This window comes from Triticum aestivum, chromosome 5D (assembly GCF_018294505.1).
Source record: "Triticum aestivum cultivar Chinese Spring chromosome 5D, IWGSC CS RefSeq v2.1, whole genome shotgun sequence".
NCBI lineage: Eukaryota > Viridiplantae > Streptophyta > Magnoliopsida > Poales > Poaceae > Triticum > Triticum aestivum.
The window spans coordinates 237,747,054-237,770,562 of record NC_057808.1 but is presented as its reverse complement, the minus strand read 5'-3'; the positions used below and the strand labels follow the sequence as shown (position 1 = coordinate 237,770,562).

Genomic DNA, 23,509 nt, shown 5'->3' with positions numbered 1-23,509 from the left:
CTTGGAAAATACTTTAGCTCCTTGTAGTCGGTCAAACAGATCGTTGATCATCGGGAGTGGGTACTTGTTCTTGATTGTCACGTCATTCAATCCACGATAATCAACCACCATCCGTAACGATCCATCCTTCTTCTCCACTAGAAGTACTGGTGATCCCCAAGGTGACGAACTTGGGCGAATATATCCTTTATCCAGTAACTCCTTAATCTGTTTCTTAATTTCTTCCAAATCCTTAGCGGGCATCCTGTACGGTCTCTTAGATATCGGCCATGTGCCTGGCAAAAGCTCAATCAAAAACTCAATGTCTCTATCCGGTGGCATGCCTGGCAACTCCTCTGGAAATACGTCAGGGAAATCCTTCACCACTGGTACTTCCTCCTGTACAACTCCTGATAAGGAATTTACTTGAGTCCTCTTCGGCACATGCCGGGATACATACTTAATCCTTCTTCCTTCTGGGGTAGTAAGCAAGATCGTCTTACTGGCGCAATCAATGTTTCCTCCATACATCGATAGTCAATCCATTCCCTAAATCACATCCAAACCTTGCGACTCCAAAATTATTAGGTCTGAGGGGAAAACATGCCTACCTATGGCCAATGGCATCTGAAAACATCCTTCGCTTGCCATATACTCTGCTCCTGGCGAGGTTACTAACATAGGTGTTCTAAGAACTTTGGTGGGCAACTTATACTTATCCACAAATCCCCTTGATATGTATGAATGCGATGCACCGGTATCAAAAGAACGATTGCAGTAAATGACTTAACCAAAAACTTACCTATTAATGCATCAGGCTATGCTTCAACCTCCTCCACGTTAACGTGGTTCACCTGTCCCATGTTGAAAGGGTTCGGCTTCTTCCCCGAGCTTCCATTGCCATTTCCATTCTTAGCTTTCGGACATTCAGTGGCATAATGTCCAGTCTTCTGGCACTTGAAACAAGTAATGTGGCTCAGATCCCTCTTGGCTGGGGTTGATGGGTTGGTACGGTTCTGTCTGTTGCTTCCTCCGTTCCCATTGCCTTTTTTGGGGCCACTGTGATTGTGCGAACTCCCTCCATTGTGATTGTGACCTCCGTGGTTATGCTGAAGGGGTCCTCCCGAGTTCGGGGTAAAACGAGGCTTCTGATGAGCTCCTGTACTGTACTTCCCTTGTCCATACTTCCTCTTACGGCTCTCAATCTTCTGCTGCTTCCCTTCAATCATAAGAGCTCTATCTACCAACTCCTGGTAGTTGTTGAAAGTTGCTACCATCAACTGCATGCTCAGCTCATCATTCAGTCCTTCCAGAAACTTCTCCTGCTTAGCTGCATCTGTAGCAACGTCATCAGGGGCATAACGTGCTAGCTTACTAAAATCCTCCACGTATTGGCCAACGGTACGTTCTCCTTGGCGTAAGTTGCGGAACTCACGCTTCTTCATGGCCATAGCTCCTGCTGAAACATGGGCAGTACGGAAAGCTTGCTGAAACTGGTCCCATGTGACAGTGTCGATGGGGTGAGTGGCTGTGTAATTCTCCCACCATGATGTTGCGGGTCCATCAAGCTGATGTGCGGCAAAACGCACTCTCTCCGCATCTGTGCATCCTGCAGTGGTCAACTCCCTTCCAATCTTGCGGAGCCAATCATCTGCAACAATCGGCTCGGTGCTGCTGGAAAACACCGGCGGATTCAGCCTCAAGAAACGGGCTAAGTGATCAACAGGTGGTGGTGGTGGTGGGTTGTTGTTGTTGTTGTTGTTGCCTTGGTTCTGAACTAGCACTTGCATCAAGGCATTCTACTGCTGAATCAACTGAGTGATCTCCGGTGGGAAAACAAATCCGGTGTCGCGTCTCGGAGGCATCTGATGGGTTTAGAAAAGATGAGAAAAATAGAATAGAATGAGATCTAGAGGGAAAACACTACCCATATGCACATGAGACAAAACACAATCATTTCACTCCAATCAATTCAAACAAGGCATACAATCGATCTAACTATCGTTACAGAAGTGCTTGGACTATACTATATACATGGGGAAAATACTACTACTGATATGGTGGTCTACTAGAAATTTTGATCGGTCGAAGACTCCATGATATCTGCTCCAGCTTCATCCTCCAAATCATCATCACTGGGGTCTGAGCCGGTGTCGTCGATGATGATGTAGTTCTCCGGGCAAGTAGAATCGTCGTCATCTCCTCCTGGTGCTGGGTCTCCCATGAATACTCTGATCTTCTTTATCAGGTCGTCATTTTTCTCCAATAATGTTGCGATTTCCTCCTCATATCCATCGCACGTAGACTTGAGTTCTTCCTCCGGCTCCGTGATCATGGTCTTTTCCTTCTTTAGATCTATCATGCCTGCGCACATCTGGTTCTCCTGGCGACGAATGTGCTGGTTCAACTCCTGGATGAAAGCTGCAATAGATCTATCCTTCCTGGTGCTGATCATCTCCCATTGCTCGTCTCGGCGCCCACAAATCTGGTAGATAGTATCCTTGAGATCCTTATGGTACACTTCTCCAATGCGTCCCATGGTGATGTGGGCTGCCATGCTCTTGCCTAGACTCCAGGTTGGTGCATCAAAGGAAAACTCTATGGGCTCAGTGACTGGCATGAACGTTCTTCCTGGAACTTGAACTTGAATCATCCAACGCTCCTCTTCTGGTAGTGTGGCGTTGTAGGTCCCGGTGAAGCTTGGTATTCCAATGTTCAGGTACCTAGTAATTTCCTTCAAGTGTCGTCCAAAAGGTGTATCCTCATCCGGTTGCGCGAACTTGTTCCTTGCATCCACCATCCTAAAAGAGTGGAAGAAAGGGGAGAAGTCAGAAATGAGAAGAGAGTAGTGATCTAGGGCTTTAGCTTAGTGGTCGTGTCCTACAGTCAGCGTGTGCTCTGATACCATCTTGTAGCGACCCGACCTCAAACGGTCAAGTCTCTGTGCATCAGTGACATCCCTGGATCGGTAATGCTGACACGCACAGTACTTGAAGGATTTATAACCGAGTAGCAATCACACACTTATTACATCGAATGTCTCAAAAGAGAACTTAATACAATAAATATGGCTTAAGGCCATCTAAATACGATAACAACGGAAGGCTTGAAAGATAAAGTGAGTCCATCAACTCCAACGGCATCACTGAGTATAAGACCACGACCTATGGCACCTCAATCGTCGTCTGAAAAGTCTGCAACATGAATGTTGCAGCCCGAAAACGGGTAAGCAGATAGAATATGCTGGCAAGGTAACACATAGAGAGTAATGAACAGAATAATGCTATCACTACATGCATATATGGCTGGTGGAAAGCTCTAAGGTTACAGTTTTGCGAAAAGCCAATTTTTCCCTACAACGAAGGAATAAATTTTATTTAACTATCATGGTGGTTGTTAAACATTGAGAAGGTACCTCCAACTCAATCCCAACTAAGAACGTGATTAGCCCAATCAAATTAAATTAAGTAACATGATGATGAGATTCACATGATAATCCAAGAACTAGATACTCAAGATGTCCATAACCGGGGACACGGCTAACCATGATTAGTGTGTACACTCTGCAGAGGTTTGCGCACTTTTCCCCACAAGACTCGATCTCCTCCGTTTGATTTCCCGCACTACATGGTGTTTGAGAAACGGATGACCGAGACACAGTCTTTCAGAAACAATAACTCTTTACTCCGGGTGGACAGTTACACCTACTTTCCCCTACATCTGCTAGCCCACCTCTTCAAGAGGTCTTGTAACCTACTCAACTATGCTAGAGCCCATAATAGCTTGTGGCTGCACATGAAAGTTTCTAGCATGAATAATCTCATGATCCCTTTGAGCCTGGGTGGCGGTCCATAGGAAAATCACACGGGTACTCCAGGATTTCCAAAAATACAGGCAACACTGGGTTCCCCAGGTGCCTCAATCCACCCAGATGTGAGTTAAAGTAGCCACCTTAAGTTGAACCATTAATTAACAATCCCACATCTGTCATGGAAATTCACTCAAACCCAATCCACGTCTACGAGCATAGCATAGCAATATAAGCAAACGTAGAAGTAACTCTCAAAGGTTTGATAATAAACAGGCAATAGGTACTACCTCATCTACTTCCCAAAACCCACATATTAAACAGATCCTAACCATGCAATAGTTTGAGGGTTGATGTAATGCAATAAAACTGGGTAGTAAAGAGGTATGATCAAAGTGTTACTTGCCTTGTTGATGATCCGTGAAACCTAGAGACTCGTAGTAGCACGCTTCGCACTCCGGGTACTCTATCGCAAACAAACAATGACACACATAAGCAATCAAACAAGGGTGCATGGGTAAAACTCAAATAAGAGATCTAACCAGAAAGTTCAACTTAAGAACTCCGGTTTGCAAAAAGAATCAAATCAAACGAAGCAACGAAACTCAAACTGCGAAAGGAACAAGCTCCGTTTACTAATCTGGTCCTAAGTCAATTTTTACTGTACCAAAAACTTGTTTAAGTTGGTTAAACAGAAAGAGGGTTTCGAGACGAAACTCTAGGCGCTTGAATCGCCTGATTCCGATAAACGAGTGAAAAGTTATACTAAAACGAAAATCGGATCAGAAATCGCGATCGAAAATAATCGCGAAAATTCCGAGAAAAAGAAAAACTGACGAACAGGCTAACGAACGAACGTTCGCTGTCTGCGGCTAAACGACGAAAACCGTTCGTTAAAACGAACGAACGAACGGGCGCTCGTTAAATAACTAAACCAAAAAAACCGAACCGATCTATTAAAAAAACAGATCTAGGGTTTTAGAAAAAACCGAACGAACCGAACGTAAACCGGACGGTTTCTTGCGGAAACCGGCGGCGGCAACGGCGGCTACCTCGGGCGGCGGGACGGCGGCGGCGGGGCGGCTCCGGCGGGCGGCGGGGTCGACGGGGAGGCGGCGGGGGCTACCCCCGGCGGCGGCGGCACTCGGCGGCGGCGGCGCGGGACCGACGGCGGCGGGGCGGCTCGGGCGACGCTAGGGTTTGGGCGGCAGGGCGGCTCGGGCTGGGCTGGCGGGGCGGCCTCCCGGCTTATAAGGGCTGGCCGTACCAGGAGTCCTAGCCAGACACGGCCCGGTAGGTCGGTTGACTTTTTTTCTTAATATACCGCGCAGAAAAATGACTGAAAAAATACTAACGGACTCCAAAAATCCCGGAATAAATTTTCCCCGTCCTCTAAAAATAAGTCGGACAAGATGAACATTTATTTGGGCCCAAAATGCAATTTTGAAAAACGCATATTTTTCCTAGGCAAATAAAATAGAAATAAATTCCGAATAAAATCAAATATTTGTTTTTAATATTTTTCCTCCAATATTTCATTATTTTTTTGGAGAAGTCATATAATCCCCTCTCATATATTTTAAATATAAAATATTTTTTGGAGAGAAAAATAATTAAAACAAATGATCCTTGTTTCAATATTTGATAAAATTCAAATATGAAAGTCGTGAAATCCCCAACTCTCTCCGTGGGTCCTTGAGTTGCTTAGAATTTCGAGGATCGCAAAACGAAATACAATAAAATATGATATACATAATGATCTAATGTATAACATTTCAAATTGAGGCAGATAAATAGCCGAGGACGATCCAGGAGAAGAGGAGAGAAAAAGAGGCAACGCGGCATACTATGTGAGAATGCAGCAGCTGGTCCAAACTGCCCCCACCGCCACATGCTCTGGGGCAGCTTTAATTTCGTGCGGTCTCTTTTGGTTTTGGGAGGAATATTTTGGTGCTGTGCGATCCATCCTAGGGTGGCCAACATTCCCAGGTTAGATTCTGCATCGCTACAAAAAATAGGACCTCATACACAGTGATCAATAGTACTATGCATCGCTACTAATTATATACGCTGAGCGATGGACCGAAGTGGCAGCTAACAGGAGAAATAGATAGAGAAATGGAAGATTTATAGAAGCCATCATGCGTCGTGTGCACGTGCGTGAAGTGTAAATTTTGGCAGAATGTTGGGCTTGGCAGGTTATAATAACAGACTAGCAGTAGCAGAGTACGTAGTATATAGTGAGCCATTGTGGAATGTCGACTGTCAGCAATCAGCAATTTAATAATACTCCACTGGAGAAGAGAAGAGAAGAGAAGAAGATCTGCCTGGCTACAGCTCTGGTTTATACTACTCCCTCCGTTTCAAAATAGATGATCCAACTTTGTACTAACTTTGTACTAAAATTAATATAAAGTTGAGTCATCTATTTTGAAACGGAGGGAGTAGTACTTATTTAGTACTATTGCATTCTGATCTGATCTGATCTGAATATGTGACCCGATCTTGTGTGGATGACCTGACAGGCAGTAGAATTGTCTAAATTCAGACATGCGTGCGTGCAGCAGGTGCACTGGCATTTCAGGCGGAGTCAAGATTTGGTTGCTGTGACTGTCGCCTTTGCTTGCCTGGAGAAGGAAGACAATGGCGAGACGATCAGGCAGCTCTAATAACCGTTCATCAAAACGGAAAGTTAAAGAGAAGAAGGAAAGAAAAGCAGCTGGGCGTAGTTAGTGAAGCGATCCGTGGCAGATGGGAGGACCAATGCAGTGATGGATGAGTAAAGAAAAGCAGATGGAGAAAAGTGACGGACGGCGAGGACGGACGGACGGACGCGGACGCGGTGATAAAATGGAGCAGCGTAGATGGAGTAGTAGCAGTAGTACTAGTAGTAAATTGAGCGTGTTAAGATAACAAGTATGAGTTAGTGCTGCCATTAGCATGAAGTAACGTTGGGTAATTAGTACTTAGTGCTAGAATATAGAAGGACAAGAGTCCTCTCTTGATTATCCATGATCTATTCATTTGTAACTGATCTTGTCATTCAAGCTATATAAACAGAGCACCTCCGGTGAGGTTGATCACGGCCTAAACAGCAACACTAGAGTTTACATGGTATCAGACGCCATCTGACCAATGTCGACTTCTTCCTCCCCTCTCATGGCTTCCGTGCCAGCGGCCACCACCGTCGTCACTGTGCGTCTCTCTCGCGACAACCATCTCATGTGGAAGGCGCAGTTCCTCACGTTTCTGCGCACCTACAATCTCCTCGGCATCGCGTCCGGCGGAGAGATGGCCCCTGCTCCGACCGTGGAACAGACCACGGGCACAGGTGAAGGCCGCACCACCACTCAGGTGGAAAATCCGGAGTACACAATCTGGTACCGCAAGGACCAGACGATCCTCGGCGGCATCCTCGCTACCGTCAGTGAGGACATCTTGCCATACGTCATGGCTGCGACCTCGGCGGCCGAGGCGTGGGGGCAGCTAGAGCGGATGTTTGCATCGCGCTCCCGTGCTCGTCTTGTTCAGATACGCGCACAACTGGCTGCTCCGAAGAGACGCGACATGACGGGCACAGACTATTTCAAGATGAAGAAGACCTTGGCTGATACACTTGCGTCCATTGGACATGCCCTTCATGCTGATGAGATAGTTTCTTACATGCTGTCAGGCCTCGGAGCGGAGTACGAGTCCCTCGTGGACTCACTGAATGTGAAGTCTAATCTGACTCTTGATGATGTCTACGCTGCTCTTCTTGGCCATGAGCATCGCCATGAGCAGTACAGCTCCGACCTCCAGCTTGGCTCGAGCTCCTCGGCTAGCTACGCCGGTGTCGGCTCCAACCACTCCGCCAACTTCTTAGGCAAAAACCAGGGACGCAGTAATCAAGGTGTACAAGGCCGTGGAAATTATGGTGGCGGTCGAGGCCGCGGCAATGGCAGAAATGGTCGTAGCGGAGGTCGTGGCTATGGTGGCAACAACGGAAATGGTGGGGGTCAGCGCCCCACATGCCAGCTGTGTGGCATAAAAGGGCATGTTGCCCTAAAGTGCCGCAAGCGCTTTGACTCCTCCTTCCATGGCGACGAGGAGCAGCACTCGGCGAATATCGTCGGAACTAGCGCTGGCTACCAGGTTGATCCTAACTGGTACTCGGACACGGGCGCAACGGACCATATCACCAGCGACCTGGATCGTCTCTCCTTCCGTGAGCGCTACAACGGCAACGACACTGTCCAAGTTGGCAACGGAGCAGGTTTGCACATCGAACATTTTGGTCAAAGTTCTATTAATACTTCCGCTGCTAAACCTCTTGTTCTCCGAAACATACTTCATGTTCCCCACATAAAAAAGAATCTCATCTCCATCCATAAACTGACCAAAGACAATGATGTGTTCGTTGAATTTCACCCTGATTTTTTTGTCATTAAGGATCAAGCATCAAAGACAAGCCTGCTCCAAGGCAGATGTAGAGCCGGCCTCTACCCCATTCCGCCATCCACCCTCCACCATGTCAAGGCTGCCATGCTTGCGTCGGTCAATAAAAAACAATGGCATCATCGCCTTGGTCACCCGTCGTCCCAAGTCGTTCAGTCAATTCTTAGTTTGAATAAACTTCCGTACAGTCGGAATCATGATGCATCCGTTTGTGATGCATGCCAACAGGCAAAAAGTCACCAACTTCCGTATGGTTCTTCTAGTTTTTCCGCAAAATTTCCTTTGGAACTCATATATTCCGATGTATGGGGGCCTGCTACTATTTCAGTTGGTGGTTATAAATATTATGTCTCTTTTATCGATGCATTTAGCAAATTCACTTGGATCTATTTGTTGCATGCTAAATCTGATGTCGAGGCAGTTTTCATTCGTTTTCAAGCCCATGTTGAACGCCTTGTTAACAGGAAAATTCAATGCATTCAATCTGATTGGGGTGGCGAATATCAACGTTTGCATAAATATCTTCAAGCTCAAGGCATTGCACACCATGTTTCATGTCCCTATACCCATCAGCAGAACGGCGCAGCTGAACGCAAACACCGGCATATTGTGGAAACTGGACTCGCTCTTCTTGCCCATGCTTCCATGCCGGTTCGCTTTTGGGATGAGGCGTTCCTCACAGCTACCTTTCTTATTAATCGTCTACCAACACGTGTCATAGATAATGCGTCTCCCATGGAGCGTCTTTTTGGCACTAAACCCGACTACACCATGATGAAATCATTTGGTTGTGCATGTTGGCCACATCTTCGCCCCTACAATTCTAGAAAACTGGCTTTCCGATCCAAAGAATGCATCTTTGTTGGCTATAGTTCACACCACAAGGGATATAAGTGTCTCGATGCTAGTACTGGACGCATATATATTTCTCGTGATGTGGTTTTCGATGAAGCGGTTTTTCCATTTGCTCGTATGTTTGAAGCTACGCTTGCACCTGCCAATTCATCAACACTCCCATATGTCCAACTTTTGCCCCCCACCACACATTCACCAGCCCATGTTCCAGCCCCAAGCGGAAGTACTAATAGTTCCAATGATCTAATGGCCGATGTGCAGTCTGTTTCTTTTGATGCTCATGCAGATTCTGCTGCTGATTCGGAATCGACGTCATCTGCGCCTCATAGCATGGATCATGAGACAACCACGGTTTCTCAACAGATAACACTTGGCTCTGCAGCGGCCAACTCCGACACATATGGGTCGTCTTCTGGCTCAGATTCTCCTGCCACCTCGAGCTCAGGTTCTTCCGCGGTAGCTGATTCAGCGGCCCCGGCGCCTCCTGTACTGACACAGATGCGCCCGCACACTCGGTCTCAGTCTGGCATTGTCAAGCCGTACATCCGCACTGATGGCACCGTTACGTATGTGTGCACGACATCTTCAGAGGACCCCGCCAGGCCTACCAACTACACTGAAGCTGCACGACATCCATCTTGGAAGGCTGCAATGGATGACGAGATTGCTGCCTTGCATCGGAATGATACCTGGAGTTTGGTTCCATTTCGTCCAGGACTCAATATAATTGATAGTAAATGGGTTTTTAAGATCAAACACAAGGCCGATGGCTCTGTTGATCGGTACAAAGCTCGTCTAGTTGCTAAAGGATTCAAACAACGGCAAGGAATTGATTATGATGATACTTTCAGTCCGGTCGTCAAGCCCACTACAATTCGTGTTCTATTGTCTCTTGCAGTCACTCATCAGTGGAGTATACGACAACTTGATGTTCAGAATGCATTCTTGCATGGGGTGTTGACTGAAGACGTGTACATGTATCAACCGCCAGGCTACATCGATCAACAGTTCCCTCGCCATCTATGCAAACTAAAGAAATCTCTTTATGGCTTGAAACAGGCACCACGTGTGTGGTTTTCCCGCCTAAGCTCTCGTCTTCTTGATCTAGGCTTCCGCGCATCAGCAGCTGATGTCTCTCTATTCATATTTCGGAAAGGGGGGCTCCACATGTATTTCCTCATATATGTTGATGATATTATTATCATCAGTTCATGTGATGCAGCCATTGGTCGTTTGCTGAATCAGCTTCGTCATGATTTTGCCATCAAGGATCTAAAGAAGGCAGACATGGCAAACTCAAAGTCATGCATTACACCGATGGCAACAATGGAGAAGCTATCCAAACAGTCTGGGACACCCTTGTCTTCAACTAAGGCCACACGCTATCGCAGTGTGGTTGGTGCACTTCAATACCTTACACTGACGAGGCCCGATATCTCGTATAGCGTAAATAAGGTCTGCCAGTTCTTACACTCGCCGACTGAAGCTCATTGGACAGCCGTGAAACGGATCCTGCGGTATCTTCAGGGAACATCGTCATATGGACTCCTACTCCGGCATTCTCCATCCATGATGCTCAGTGTCTTCTCTGACGCTGACTGGGCCGGGTGCCCAGATGACCGACGATCCACCGGTGGTCATGCCGTTTTCCTTGGTGGTAATCTAGTAGCATGGAATTCTCGGAAACAGCCTACTGTTTCTCGTTCAAGTACGGAGGCCGAGTACAAGTCTGTAGCAAATGCAACAGCAGAGCTCATGTGGATACAAGCGTTACTTGGAGAGCTTGGTATTCCAGAGAGCAGGCCACCGTCTTTGTGGTGTGATAATATTGGCGCGACGTATCTCTCCATGAATCCAGTTTTTCATGCTCGCATGAAGCATATCGAGGTTGATTATCATTTCGTACGTGAAAGAGTTGCAAAAAAGGCACTTGAAATTCGACATATCTCAACTCATGATCAACTCGCAGATATACTAACCAAACCATTGATGGCTCAGCAGTTTGAAAGGTTCAGAAGCGATCTCAATGTGCTCCCCGCTTTTCGATCGAGGGGGGATGTTAAGATAACAAGTATGAGTTAGTGCTGCCATTAGCATGAAGTAACGTTGGGTAATTAGTACTTAGTGCTAGAATATAGAAGGACAAGAGTCCTCTCTTGATTATCCATGATCTATTCATTTGTAACTGATCTTGTCATTCAAGCTATATAAACAGAGCACCTCCGGTGAGGTTGATCACGGCCTAAACAGCAACACTAGAGTTTACAGAGCGCACGCCGGCGCATAGCAACCTAGCGAGGCAGTACGCAGGACGACAGCGCTGCGGATCTCATCTCTGCATACTGCAGCAGCAGCACAGCACACGACGTGGGCGTGGGCCGTGGCCCGTGGGGGCTCACGACGTACCCACTCGGGCGCGGTCCACGGGATGGTGATTTGATTTGATGGTGGAATTCAATTCAAATCCATCTAACCTTACCTACGGATCCAGGCAAGCTGGATGCCACACGACACGTTCTCTTATTAACCTTGCGTTTATCTTAGCTTGGCTAGAGATGGATGGAAATGGAAGGGTCACATGCGGATGCGGATGGAGGGAGGGGAAGCGAAAAAACGAGAGGAGATCCGCAAAGAAAGCGACCTGCTTTGGACGCGCCCGCTCTTTACAGGAAACTCAATTGCAAATGCGGATTCGACTCCCTCAGCTAGCTTGACGTTGAAGCTGTATGCCTGTGAGCATGGCATCTCCGGTGCTTCCTCCAGCTGAAACCAGACAGCACGCACCAGCCAACGCCCGCCCCTATCGATCGTCCTCTGATTTTGGTCCCCTGGGCCTGGGGTGGTCGCCCCTAGCATGAACAAGAGTAGTAGGTGGCATGCGTGGGGAGCATTTTGTTTGTTTGCAATATCAGTTAGGGAAACTATTTTGTTAGCCTGCTTTTCGAGGATGGGCAATTCACAAACATACCACAGTACTGGAGACCACAATGATGGTTTTCTTCTTACCAGTGCCAAAGAAAAAGATAAAGGTCGGTCACTTAACTAAAGTCCTAATTTACTGCGTCGAACGTACTACTACAAAAATGTTGCTACTACTACAATGCAATAGTGTCTGTGCTTTTTGTTTTTCCTTTTTTTAAAACGGTGAAGTGCGTGTGCTCTGACTGATCTGATGATTATGGTGCCGTCAAAAGAAACAGCCCAACCCCATCCATGTTCACACACTTTCTCACAGTTTTCTCTCTAATAAAAATCCAAATTTACCGGACAGCAAGGGGCCCGCGGGGACTGGGGGCAGGCAGAGAAGATAGGGGCGTGGCGTCCAAAGGTAAAGCAAAAAAGAAAGATCAATAGGAGGAGAGAAAAGGAACTCGAGAGAGAAGAAGAGGGAGGCGGTCGGCTGCTCACTCCACAGTCCACAGTCTCCACTCTCAAGTCTCAAGTCTTTCTTCTGTCCACTACCGCTGGGCGCCGGCCAATCAGTTACGCGTAGCGCTCTCCAAGAAAACCGCCTCCGCCTCCGCCTCCCCCTCCCCCGCCTCCTCCCCGCCTAGCTTAATGCGGAACTAAGTACTTATAAAACTAATCACCAGCACACGCACACGCACACGCAGCGGCAACCCGACGACGACGAGCAGGCACCGTACCGGGCCGAGGCATGAAGGGCCGCCACCACCACCTGGCCCCGCTTTCGCCGCCGGCGGCGGCCAAGCGCCGCTGCACTGGCATGGCGGCCGCCGTCCCGGCGCTGGTGCTCTGCTCCGTCCTCCTGCCGCTCGCCTTCCTCCTCGGCCTCCACAGCACCGGTCAGTGAACCCACCTCTATCACCCAGGGTGCGTGCCTCCGTCGCCTGAGTTGCCTCCGCGGATCTGCGCTGATTCTGTGTGCGCGTTTGCAGGGTACGGATCGGAGGAGCGCGCGGCCGTCGTCATCAGCACCGTGAGATTTCCCGCACTCGGATTCTTCCTCCTCCTCCTCTTCCGGTTGCTGCATTTTTTGCTGCCGGAGTTTCCGAATTTTCTGACGGCTTTTTCTGTGCGGTGTTTGTGTTGCCTTTAGGAACTGGGACTGGGGAAGCACAAGCATCTTGATGGGGCCATGAAGCACAAGCTGCTCAAGGTACAATGTCCTGTCCTAAATTACGCGTTCCTACTGGATTGCCTAGAGAGAAGATGGCAACTTCGCATCACATTTTTGTGCATTCACATTTTCTGACTACCATTCCCAGTTCTGCGGTGACTCTTCCTGCTGGTTTCTACAAAAAAGAAAAATTACATTTGTAGTAGTAATTAGGGAGTTCAATCATGCAATGCGCGTGTGCTTGCGTGCGTGTTTTCGTGGACGTGGGCTGCTTGCTGACGGCTTCACCACCTACCTGCTTCGTCAGAAGAGGGGTCGGTTGCTATTCTTGTCTGCTCTGCTGCGTGGCCTCACACCATTTGTCTCTGATGATGTTATGGGATTACAGGACTTGTGGTGCTCAGGGGGTGCAAACTTTGCACGCACAGTGTTGTGCAAATCCCAAGTGATAGTACCAAACAGATAAATCAAATTGTGTTTGCAGTACTAATTCTCACAGCTAGTCAAACGTGTCATCTATTTGGTATCACTTCTGCCAAATTGGATTTTGTTGGCTTGGTTGTGGTAATCATTACGGTTTTAGTTCAGAAAGCTCTTCATTTGTCTATTTGATGAGTAATCTCCTTTTCTCTTGTATAAACAGGATGTTTCCAAAATGATAACCTCGGGGTCGAACGGGATTTCCGGCGAGAAATCTAGTAGATCAAAGTCCAGGAATCTTGCTGCCAAATCAAAGATCAAGGATGCTTTCTCCTTTGTTGAGCTAAACAATGACACATCCAAAAAGAGGGGTAAGAAATGCAGGATCAAATAAATATAATGCATGCCATCACGTTGACTTTGATCAGTACACGGCTCCATGTCCTTACTGTATGCGATGGTGTTTCAGGATCTCATACACAGAGAAGATATCAACTAAAGAACTTGTCATGGAGATCAATGGTAAGAGATATTTCATCTTTTCTCTTCTGTTGGCAAATGTTTAGATCGTCTGCGTTTCACTTTCCAATAATATTTGGAAGAGAGCATGCCACACATGGACTGTCAGCCTGTGACTACTGAATTCTGTTTAGGATCATGGTGTTTGTACGGCTATTGTTTCAAGGTCTTAACCAATGGGGTTTGTACAGTCGACAGGATTTTCAGGACGTCACATGATAAATGCCAAATGTATGTGTAGGAACATTGTTGCATTTCGGTGTGGCGTCAATAATAATTTTGTATATGTTTCTGTGGGCTAAACATGCTCTAAATCTAGATATATAGGTACAGTTACAGACTGTCTTATTGGGGGCAAGTTTTGCACCCTTCAAAATTGCCTATTAAATAATTTGCTACCGTGAGTGTTTTCAATTAGGTGGCAATAAATAAACGCCTTTGTCGTAGTCTGCATTGCATTGCACAACTGTTCTCCCTCTGGAATTTGGTGGATGATTTCCATTTTTCACCTTTACTAAGATGTTTAGTTAAAAAGAAATTTTGCTACATTTTGTCCCATGATAAAAACATGTTTACTGAAGAACTTCATATTTACTGTGGAGACCTTGTACATCAGATCCCTGGTTGATTATTATGCTTTAGTTGTCTTGACAAATGCAACAACCATTGTTATCAAGCAGCAAATCTGGCGAACAACGCAATAATCTGGTACCGTAAAAGGCTGAGATATGAATTCTAAATAGATTGGGGCACAACATGTTTTCATCCTTGCTTAAATGTCCAGTATGTTTGTACTAGTGGGCCATTTGGAACTGTTCTAGTCTTCTACCATAAAACACTGAATTTGTTTTTTGACAGGATACTGCTGTTGATGGGAAGGAGAGCCAAGGCCAGGAAGTAGCACAAGAGGAGAATCCCAAGTCCTGTGAACTTGAATATGGAAGCTACTGCCTCTGGTCTGTTGAGCATAAGGAAGAGATGAAAGATGCTATTGTGAAGAGGCTTAAAGATCAACTGTTTATGGCCAGAGCCCATTATCCTAGTATTGCAAAACTGAAGCACCAGGAAAGATTTACACGTGAGTTGAAGCAACATATCCAAGAACACGAACGCATGCTCAGTGACACCATTGCAGATGCTGATCTTCCACCATTGTGAGTATTATCCTGGTGTTAAAATATTATCTTTTTTTAAATAGAGGGATTTTAATTGACTCAATGGTCGCATCGAGGCGATACAACCACAAAGAGTTCACACCCGGCCTCTGCATAACAAGATGCCAAAGTATTATCTGTTAAACTGATTATAATATATATTACACTCCATAATGGCTAAAATGAGCATTAGCGATTTCAGGGTTGCTTCCAGTTTTTTATATGTTGTACTCCATCCATCCCAACATAAGTGTCTCAACTTTGTACTAACTTTAGTACAAAGTTGTACTAAGGTTGAGACACTTATTTTGGGACGGAGGAAATACTACATATTTGCTGACCCTATTGGTAATCAGACTGGTACCCCGCAGAAATATGACCTATGTCCAACCCTCATGTATATGGCCATGTGGAATTTGTATGGAGGCATTAAGATGTTAATTTTATTGAATGCATCTCTAAATGTGGATAAGTGTTCTCTCCCTGTATTGATATATGTTTTCTTGTACATGCATCACCTAGAATATGTATTTGAGAGGTAGCAACTATCATGTCTTCATTACTGTGTGATGTAAAAAAAATACTTGTATCAAGCAATGGAGTATACAACATAGAAAATGATGGCATGTACGACCTTACTTTTCTTTACTTTTTCTGTTGATTATTTGTCAACTAATGGCTGCTTACTGTTTTCAGTTTCGCAGAGAAGCTAGAGAAAATGGAAGGCACAATTGAGAGAATCAAGTCTTGTGAAGTAGGCTGCTCCAATGTTGAACGGAAACTTAGGCAGCTACTCGATCTAACTGAAGATGAAGCTTATTTCCATACAAGGCAGAGTGCATTTCTCTATCATCTCGGGGTCCAGACTATGCCAAAAACTCACCATTGTTTGAGCATGAGATTGACAGTAGAATATTTCAAATCTGCATCTCCTCAGAGGGAGCTATTAAATAAGCAGAAATTTGAAGACCCTGCCTTCTATCACTATGTAATGTTCTCCAGGAATGTACTTGCAGCTTCGACTACTATCAATTCAACAGCCATGAACTCCAAGGTATACTGTCCTTTCTAAATAACTGAAAATCTTATGAGGAGTTTGTCTCAGTGCTAACGTATTTCCTACGACATGTTTCAGGATTCCGGCAGCATTGTTTTCCATGTATTCACCGACACCCAGAATTTTTATGCAATGAAGCATTGGTTTGATAGAAACTCATATTTGGACGCTAATGTTCACGTGACTAACATTGAGGATCACAACAAGCTCTCTAAGGATGTTGAATCTCTTGAGAGGCAACAATTATGGCCTACAGAGGAATTTCGTGTCACGTTTCATAATCATTCTCAGCCTCTCCGGAGGCAGATGAAAACTGAGTACATATCTGTTTTTGGCCATTCACATTTCCTCTTGCCTGATCTTCTTCCTAGCTTGAATAGAGTAGTTGTTCTAGATGATGATATGATTGTCCAGAAAGACTTGTCATCTCTTTGGAACCTCAATATGGGAGACAAAGTAATAGGCGCTGTACAGTTCTGTGGAGTTAGATTAGGTCAGTTGAAAGCTTATGTAGAGGAAAACAATTTCGACGCGGATTCATGCGTGTGGTTCTCTGGTCTGAATGTAATTGAATTGGAGAAATGGAGGGATCTTGGCATTACCAGCTTGCATGATCAATCGCTTCAAAAGGTCAGTTAACTTGCCATTCCTCTGACAATCCTATCGAAAGAAAACTGTATACCTTATTAATTTGTTGACATATGGGAAAACGTGTAGTTTCTTCTGGTAATCCTAGATGGCTAGGACTATCCTTTTCCTGTGATATCCTTTGTCATAATTATTTGTAGTGAACATAACTTGTCTGATGTATTTATTACCTTCACTTCTGTTGTTCCAACAGGATAGTTCGGTATCACATAGACTTGAGGCACTCCCTAGAGGTTTACTTGCCTTTCAAGACCTGATATATCCTTTGAAAGGTTCATGGGTTCAATCCGGTCTTGGATACGATTATGGAATTAGCCGTATCGACATAGAAAAGGCGGCTACTCTGCACTACAATGGTGTCATGAAACCTTGGCTTGATTTGGCAATACATGATTACAAGAGCTACTGGAGAAAGTATATGACTAATGGGGAGAGGTTCATGGCAGAATGCAATATACATTAATGGCAATGACATGAGACGTAGCACAGTTGCACAGTCTGCATTTGTGGGAGTTTGAAGCAGCAAACAGCATGAACTTGCTTCCACGAAGGGATATTTTTTCAGAGAAACGGGATGCAGTATTTATGATGTATCAAGTGCACCTCCGGTGACCATGGTGGCACCGCGTCAATTCGAGGAAGGAAAATAAACTAAATTGGTTTCCTGCCAGAACACTACAGTTAGGAGGCCAGAAGCACAACAGCATGAAACCTGTTTATTATAGAGTCAGATGAGTCTTTTCATTTGCACAGCTTGGAACCGCAAAAGTGCAGTTCTATGCTGATCATTTTTTGTACAAATTCTTTCGTGCTATTCTTTTTGCCCATTGTGCAAGAGCTACACTGAGGGATGCCAATGTTCAGTGCTACACGGCGTGTAAAGAGAACAAATGCCTCAGCCTGCAGCAATTCGCTTTGTTATTATGGGATGGAATTGTTGATCTCTGTTGATGACATCATAAATGTATGTTTGTCGGCACTGTCATGTTTTTGTTGCGTTTTCAGGTTTTCTTTTTTTCTTGTGTGCTGTGCAATCCCCATTCTGTTTTGTAAAGGAAATTTAAGACGTCACATGGTTGTTCCTCAGAAAGGTTGCAACCTGGTCATTTAACATAAATCTGATACAGATAGGAACTCATATAAGTAGTACTCCCTCTGTTTCTAAATATAAGACTTCCTAAAGATTTCAATAGGTACTACATACGGATGTATATAGACGTATTTTAGAGTGTAGATTCACTCATTTTGCTCTGTATATGGTCCGTATTGAAATCTCTAAAAAGACTCATATTTAGGAACAGAGGGAGTAGCTTTCAACTTCAAACATAGAGAACCATAATGGCATAATGACAGTGGCACATCACTGAGATTAGCCTTTAGTATGTCTGTAAGATTAATCTAGCAGGTAACTGGTGACTTCTGCAAAGATGTAGCGAACACTTCGGAAGCTACATATGTGCCTATTGCCCAATCCAGAGAGTCCAGCTGGGAAACTCTAGCCCTGGCGTTACAAGTTGTGAAGCTTGGGGCCATGAGGATAGTGGCCTTCGAGAGGGCACTTGCAATGCATGTGCAGCTCCAGGTACCTGTCCATGTCGAACCTGTGCTTGGCGCAGAGCTTCCTCCTCCTGGACAGGAAGAGCCTCTCCATGAAGTCCTGGTACGTCGGGTCCCTCGATGTCACGAGGAAGTAGGTGTAGCTGACGAGCAGGCCGGACGCGGTGGTGAAGAAGGCGATGGGCTCCATCACGTCCCACGAGAGCTCCCAGAAGGTGAGGCGGAAGAAGAGGCCGATCTGGGACATGATCAACCCCAGGCCGGACCAGAGGATGCGCCGGACCTGCTTGTGCGCCAGCTTGTCGATGCCGTCCTTCTTCTCCTGGAGCTGCCTCAGCTCCTCTCTCCTTGGGTCGTCCTCCACCTCGAGGGCCAGCGGCACCGCTCTTCTCACCAGGTCCACCACCTACACAATGGTGATACGGCCCATCAGTGCAAGCTTCAGCTTGACGAAATTTGACCCGGCTGCATCTTTTGGGCTTCTTGCTCAGTTTTCCCCCCTCTGAAGCAAGCAGAGATTTCCCCTGATTTCTGTGATCAGAAACCAGGACTTCTGTGCATCTTGTGCATTAAAAGTTAAAATCAAAATCTTCAACTCTCAGCAAATTGTTCAGAGTGATACTTAATACTTGTTCAACTAAAAAAAAGGCCCAAAACGGTTGCTTCTCCACAGTTGAAAGCAACAAAAACAATCTTACTCATGGTGTAGTCCTTGTGGATACATTTATTAAAGATTTTGTGGGCTTATAGCTCATGGCTCAAAGAATAAAGTAATAAAGTTCATGTCATGTCGATGCTTAGATGTTTTAAGTGGCGTGGGCGTCATCTAAATAGGATTACAAGAATCCGCTTTACGGATTAGAGCATCCTATGATCTTGGTTCTGACCGACCAGTGACCAGGGAACGTGAAGACTGAAGGTCCTTGCTGTTCAGGAGGCCTGGAAAAGAACACCTCTTGCTCTTATTTCTACAACATTTTTAGTTTGATGAATTACGACAAATTCCAGCTACATCTTGATTTTTCTTACTTTTGTTCCCTCTCGGTTAAACCCAATGGTAAGTAGTGTTCAACATTTGTTTGTTTATTAAGGTGTGGAGGAGGACTTCCAGTACACAAGTAATGTGTCAGACGTGAGAGTCGAACCTGGGTTGGCTAAGGCTAACCCACCAAGTTGATTGTGGAATCCTAAGAGCCTCCAAATCCCTAGCGTCTAGTATTGGGTGCCAAGCTTGACCTTAGGAGTACCATTTTTCATATCTTTTAGCGTTGGTGCTAAGTCAATTTCTCTCACCTTTAGCGTCTAAGACGCGGATGCGCTAATACAGAACAATACAATTATATAACAATAGTCGATGCGCTAAAACTGTAATAGGATAATGTGATTGATTTGGATTCAAAAGGAATCGCGCGGGGGCCTTTCAATCAATGGAAAATAAAATAAACAACAGTCAACGCAAGCTAATCAATTTTGAATATAATCTTGAATATGAACATGTGAAAATCTTCGTTCACCAACAAAACAACATTTGCAACAGGAATGCACCAACCCTAATCCATACATTTCCTAATTTGACAATACTGGCCGGCTGCAACTAGAAAATCATTTGCAGGTATGGGAAAATTAACAGACATACTAGCAGGAATGATAAAGGTTAATCTAACGGGCGCCTGAAAATCTAAAAGGGGCAATCGGTTTCTAACTCTTTATCTCAACCGTTGGATCATGATCCAACGTCTAGGGCTTCATCTTCAACCTCAAGTATGCACTGTCTTCCTTCTTCCTCATCACTCGATCTTTCTCTTCCCAACCATCCCCATGGACCACCGGCCGAACCGACAGCCACCACCACCCGCGGCCAGTGACGCTCCCGCGCCAGCCTCGCCGCCCCACCCTCCCCTCAACCGCCGGCCAATCGTCGTGCTACCGCCACCCCCGGCCATTCCTCTAGCGCCGACTATGGACCAGTTTTTTTCGGCGAACCTACACCACCCCCAACCCCTAACATAGATAATGAGATCGTAGTCACCCTAAGATAAATAGTGGGGTCGCCTGCCACCCTAAGATAGACCCAGAGGGGTTCTCTAGCGAGCTTCTTCCTTCCATTCGGCAAGCTTCTCCGTTCCCTCCAGCTGTTCCTTCCTTCACGCAAAATTCAACTGGCCCAAATTCTAAATTCAGACGACTTACATATAGCTATTGTGAAATCTAACACACGTGTGATCGATCAAGATTTAATTAGTTGTGAGGCAACCAAGGCCCGGATTTGTTTCAAATTTGTCGATCCTCCCGCGCTTAGCAAACTGACCTGCTAATCAAATGTGTGCTACAAGACATGGTACAGATCTCTAGGAGCTGTATTCGGGACAGACGGTGGTGATAGGAGGTGCCTAGACACCCGGGTTCTGGAAGGCCTATCTCAGAAACGAAAATGTGCCTGAAGAATGTCCATTTCGTTTCCTTAAAAGTCAAAAGCAGGGTTTTTGAAAGAAAGAAAGAAACAAGATGCGACCTTCTCGGGGTGGAGGTAGGCCTTGTCCCTGAAGAGCAGCAGGACGCCGGCGTCGTCCATGGCCCGCGCGAGGCCCTCCGCGTCATCGCGGGTGCGCGCCGCCCCGGCCTCCACGCACGCGTCGAGGAGCTCCCCGTAGCCGATCGCCTCGCGTGGCCCGTCCCGCAGCCGCCGCTTCAGCGCCTCGACCCCGACGAGCCGCACCAGCCGCCGCGCCTCGGACGCCGTCACCGGCGGGTCCACCCGCGGCGGCTGCGGCGGCGGCGAGTAGAGGCGTCGGAGCGCGTGGGGCGAGCCGGGCGGGCAATGCGCGCGGAGGCGGGAGGCGGCCGCGCGCCACATGGTCGAGGCCTGCGCTGCGCTGCGTGTGAGGTGTGAACAAGGCGGAGTGGAAGACGATCGATCTCTCTCGAGCTGCCTCTACTTGTGGGGTTTTGGACCTTCTCCACCTTCCATCTCTTGCGATTGTGTGCCAGCGACGTGGTGATGGCTTCACGGCGGGGGAAAGAATCCATCTGCAAAAGCGGGAAAGAAAAGTGCGTGGCGTGTTTGGGAGATTTGGGGCGCCATCGCCTGCCAGCGTCTTTTTGTTTCGGGTTCTTCCATTTTTGCGCACGTTTTTCTCGCTTATATACAGATAAATACAAATGTTTTTTGTTACTCCTATGTAAAGTGCATCTTGCGGGTGGTGTGATGTGATTTGAGCGCGTCTGTTTTCATGTCACGGCTCGAGAGCGTGTGTATCCTTCTTTTGCGAGGAAGGTCGCATCTATATCTATAATATCTACATCAATTAATCATGGCCATCAAACCATGTCAATTTAACAACGTAAAATGGTGAACGCTTAACATGTTTAACATGTAATTAATATCATATTAAATATAAATACATGTACTAATCACAAAATTATCTCGTGACTGATATTATACATAAAATTAACGTACAATTAATTTTCTTCTCAATATCAATGTACATTACACGTATGCATTTACTAGTTTTCAAAAGTGGCAACGCAGCATATAAAATCAGCAAGGAGAGGAGCCCATCAATCCTACTGGTTAGCTCCGTCCAAGTCCAGAAAGAATTTGTGCCCTCCCTGCCTGAAAGAACAGCCCAACAGATCATTCAACAATGAGTTAAATATGTTGGAGGTGCCTCAACTTGTCCTGCGCGGTCAATTTATAGTGCCTAAAGTTGCAAAATGCATAAAACGGGTGCTCGAACTTGTCCGGCCGTGCAAATATGGTGCCTCCATTCGTATCCAGACGTACGTCCAGCCCATGTGGCGTGCCAATGTGGCGGTGGCCCAACTGTCAGTGGCTGGGAGCAGGGAAGTCGCTAGGTGGCCCAGACATGAGGATTTAAAAAAACTCTCAAATTTCACTTAATCACATGGGAAAGCCCCACAAATTTATGGATTATGTTGCACGCATAGGGGGTCCATCAGGCCATACTGTGTTAGTAGATATAGACTAAGTCAAACTTTATATATTGCGTTGTTATGCAAAATGTAATTTTGGAGCACCGGCACATTGTGCCCATTTTTTCGAAGGTCAAAGAAACAGATTTTTACAGCTAAAAAACAGATTTTCGAAGTTAAAAGACAAGTACTACAAGACGGCGGTTCGACCCGCAATGTTGTATGGCGTTGAGTGTTGGCCGACTAAAAGGCGACATGTTCAACAGTTAGGTGTGGCGGAGATGCGTATGTTGAGATGGATGTGTGGCCACACGAGGAATGATCGAGTCTGAAATGATGATATACGAGGTAGAGTTAGGGTAACACCAATTGAAGAGAAGCTTGTCCAACATTGTCTGAGATGGTTTGGTCGTATTCATCGCAGGCCTCCAGAAGCTCTAGTGCATAGCGGACGGCTAAAACGTACGGAGAATGTCAAAAGAGGTCGGGGTAGACCGAAATCTACATGGGAGGAGTCCGCTAAAAGAGACCTGAAGGATTGGAATATCACCAAAGAACTAGCTATGGACAGGGGTGCGTGAAAGAATGCTATCCATGTGCCAGAGCCATGAGTTGGTCGCGGATCTTATGGGTTTCACATCTAGCCTACCCCAACTTGTCTGGGACTAAAAGGCTTTGTTGTTGTACATTTTTTTATACATCAGGAACATTTTTTTATACACATGAAAAAAATACACGATTAATTTTCTTTAAAAAATATTTTTTCTGTCTACTTTTGTTCTTACATGTTGTACACTTTATGTACATATGTTTAAGTTTTTAAAATACATGATTTACATATAACAAATAACGTCGCATACATGTTTTTTAAATGTGTGAATCTTTTTTTAAAGCTTATAAATCAATACGTGTTTCTAAATATGCGTATTTGGCATATTTTAGGAAAATATAAATGGAAGTAAAAAAGAAAGAAGAATGAACGAATAAAAATAGAGAACAAGACGAACTAACCTGGAAGTTACTTGGGCCGGCTCCATTCGTAGCGAACCCTGACGCATGCA

The 23,509-nt window shown here is 45.8% G+C and overlaps 2 protein-coding genes across 3 annotated transcripts; one reads left to right on the top strand and one right to left on the bottom strand.

The window, feature by feature from the left end:
- The first annotated feature begins 12,462 nt into the window (after positions 1-12,462).
- LOC123120394 (probable galacturonosyltransferase 7) lies at positions 12,463-17,962 on the top strand. 2 transcript variants are annotated; one of them, XM_044540374.1, is made up of 9 exons: positions 12,463-12,885; positions 12,979-13,019; positions 13,140-13,199; positions 13,804-13,951; positions 14,050-14,102; positions 14,958-15,253; positions 15,950-16,307; positions 16,389-16,940; positions 17,152-17,962. In XM_044540374.1, the coding sequence occupies exons 1-9, from the start codon at positions 12,738-12,740 to the stop codon at positions 17,419-17,421; spliced, it is 1,926 nt and encodes a 641-aa protein (XP_044396309.1). In that variant the 5' UTR covers positions 12,463-12,737; the 3' UTR covers positions 17,422-17,962. The 2 variants fall into 2 exon arrangements, with proteins under 2 accessions (XP_044396309.1, XP_044396310.1); XM_044540375.1 differs by lacking the exons at positions 12,463-12,885; positions 12,979-13,019; positions 13,140-13,199 and adding an exon at positions 13,527-13,724.
- A 335-nt stretch (positions 17,963-18,297) lies between these two features.
- Positions 18,298-21,489, bottom strand: LOC123120395 (calcium uniporter protein 6, mitochondrial). The gene is made up of 2 exons (XM_044540377.1): positions 21,028-21,489; positions 18,298-18,921 (listed from the first exon to the last, which is right to left on the bottom strand). The coding sequence occupies exons 1-2, from the start codon at positions 21,367-21,369 to the stop codon at positions 18,466-18,468; spliced, it is 798 nt and encodes a 265-aa protein (XP_044396312.1). The 5' UTR covers positions 21,370-21,489; the 3' UTR covers positions 18,298-18,465.
- Positions 21,490-23,509: the final 2,020 nt, after the last annotated feature.

Bases quoted from the DNA above. Each gene is read 5' to 3' on its own strand.
- LOC123120395 (XM_044540377.1), bottom strand. From the start codon at position 21,369: ATGTGGCGCGCGGCCGCCTCCCGCCTCCGCGCGCATTGCCCGCCCGGC. The intron at 18,922-21,027 runs GTCGCATCTTGT...ACCATTGTGTAG, and splicing joins CCTACCTCCACCCCGAGAAG to GTGGTGGACCTGGTGAGAAG.
- LOC123120394 (XM_044540374.1), top strand. From the start codon at position 12,738: ATGAAGGGCCGCCACCACCACCTGGCCCCGCTTTCGCCGCCGGCGGCG. The intron at 13,020-13,139 runs GTGAGATTTCCC...TGTTGCCTTTAG, and splicing joins CGGCCGTCGTCATCAGCACC to GAACTGGGACTGGGGAAGCA. The intron at 13,200-13,803 runs GTACAATGTCCT...TTGTATAAACAG, and splicing joins TGAAGCACAAGCTGCTCAAG to GATGTTTCCAAAATGATAAC.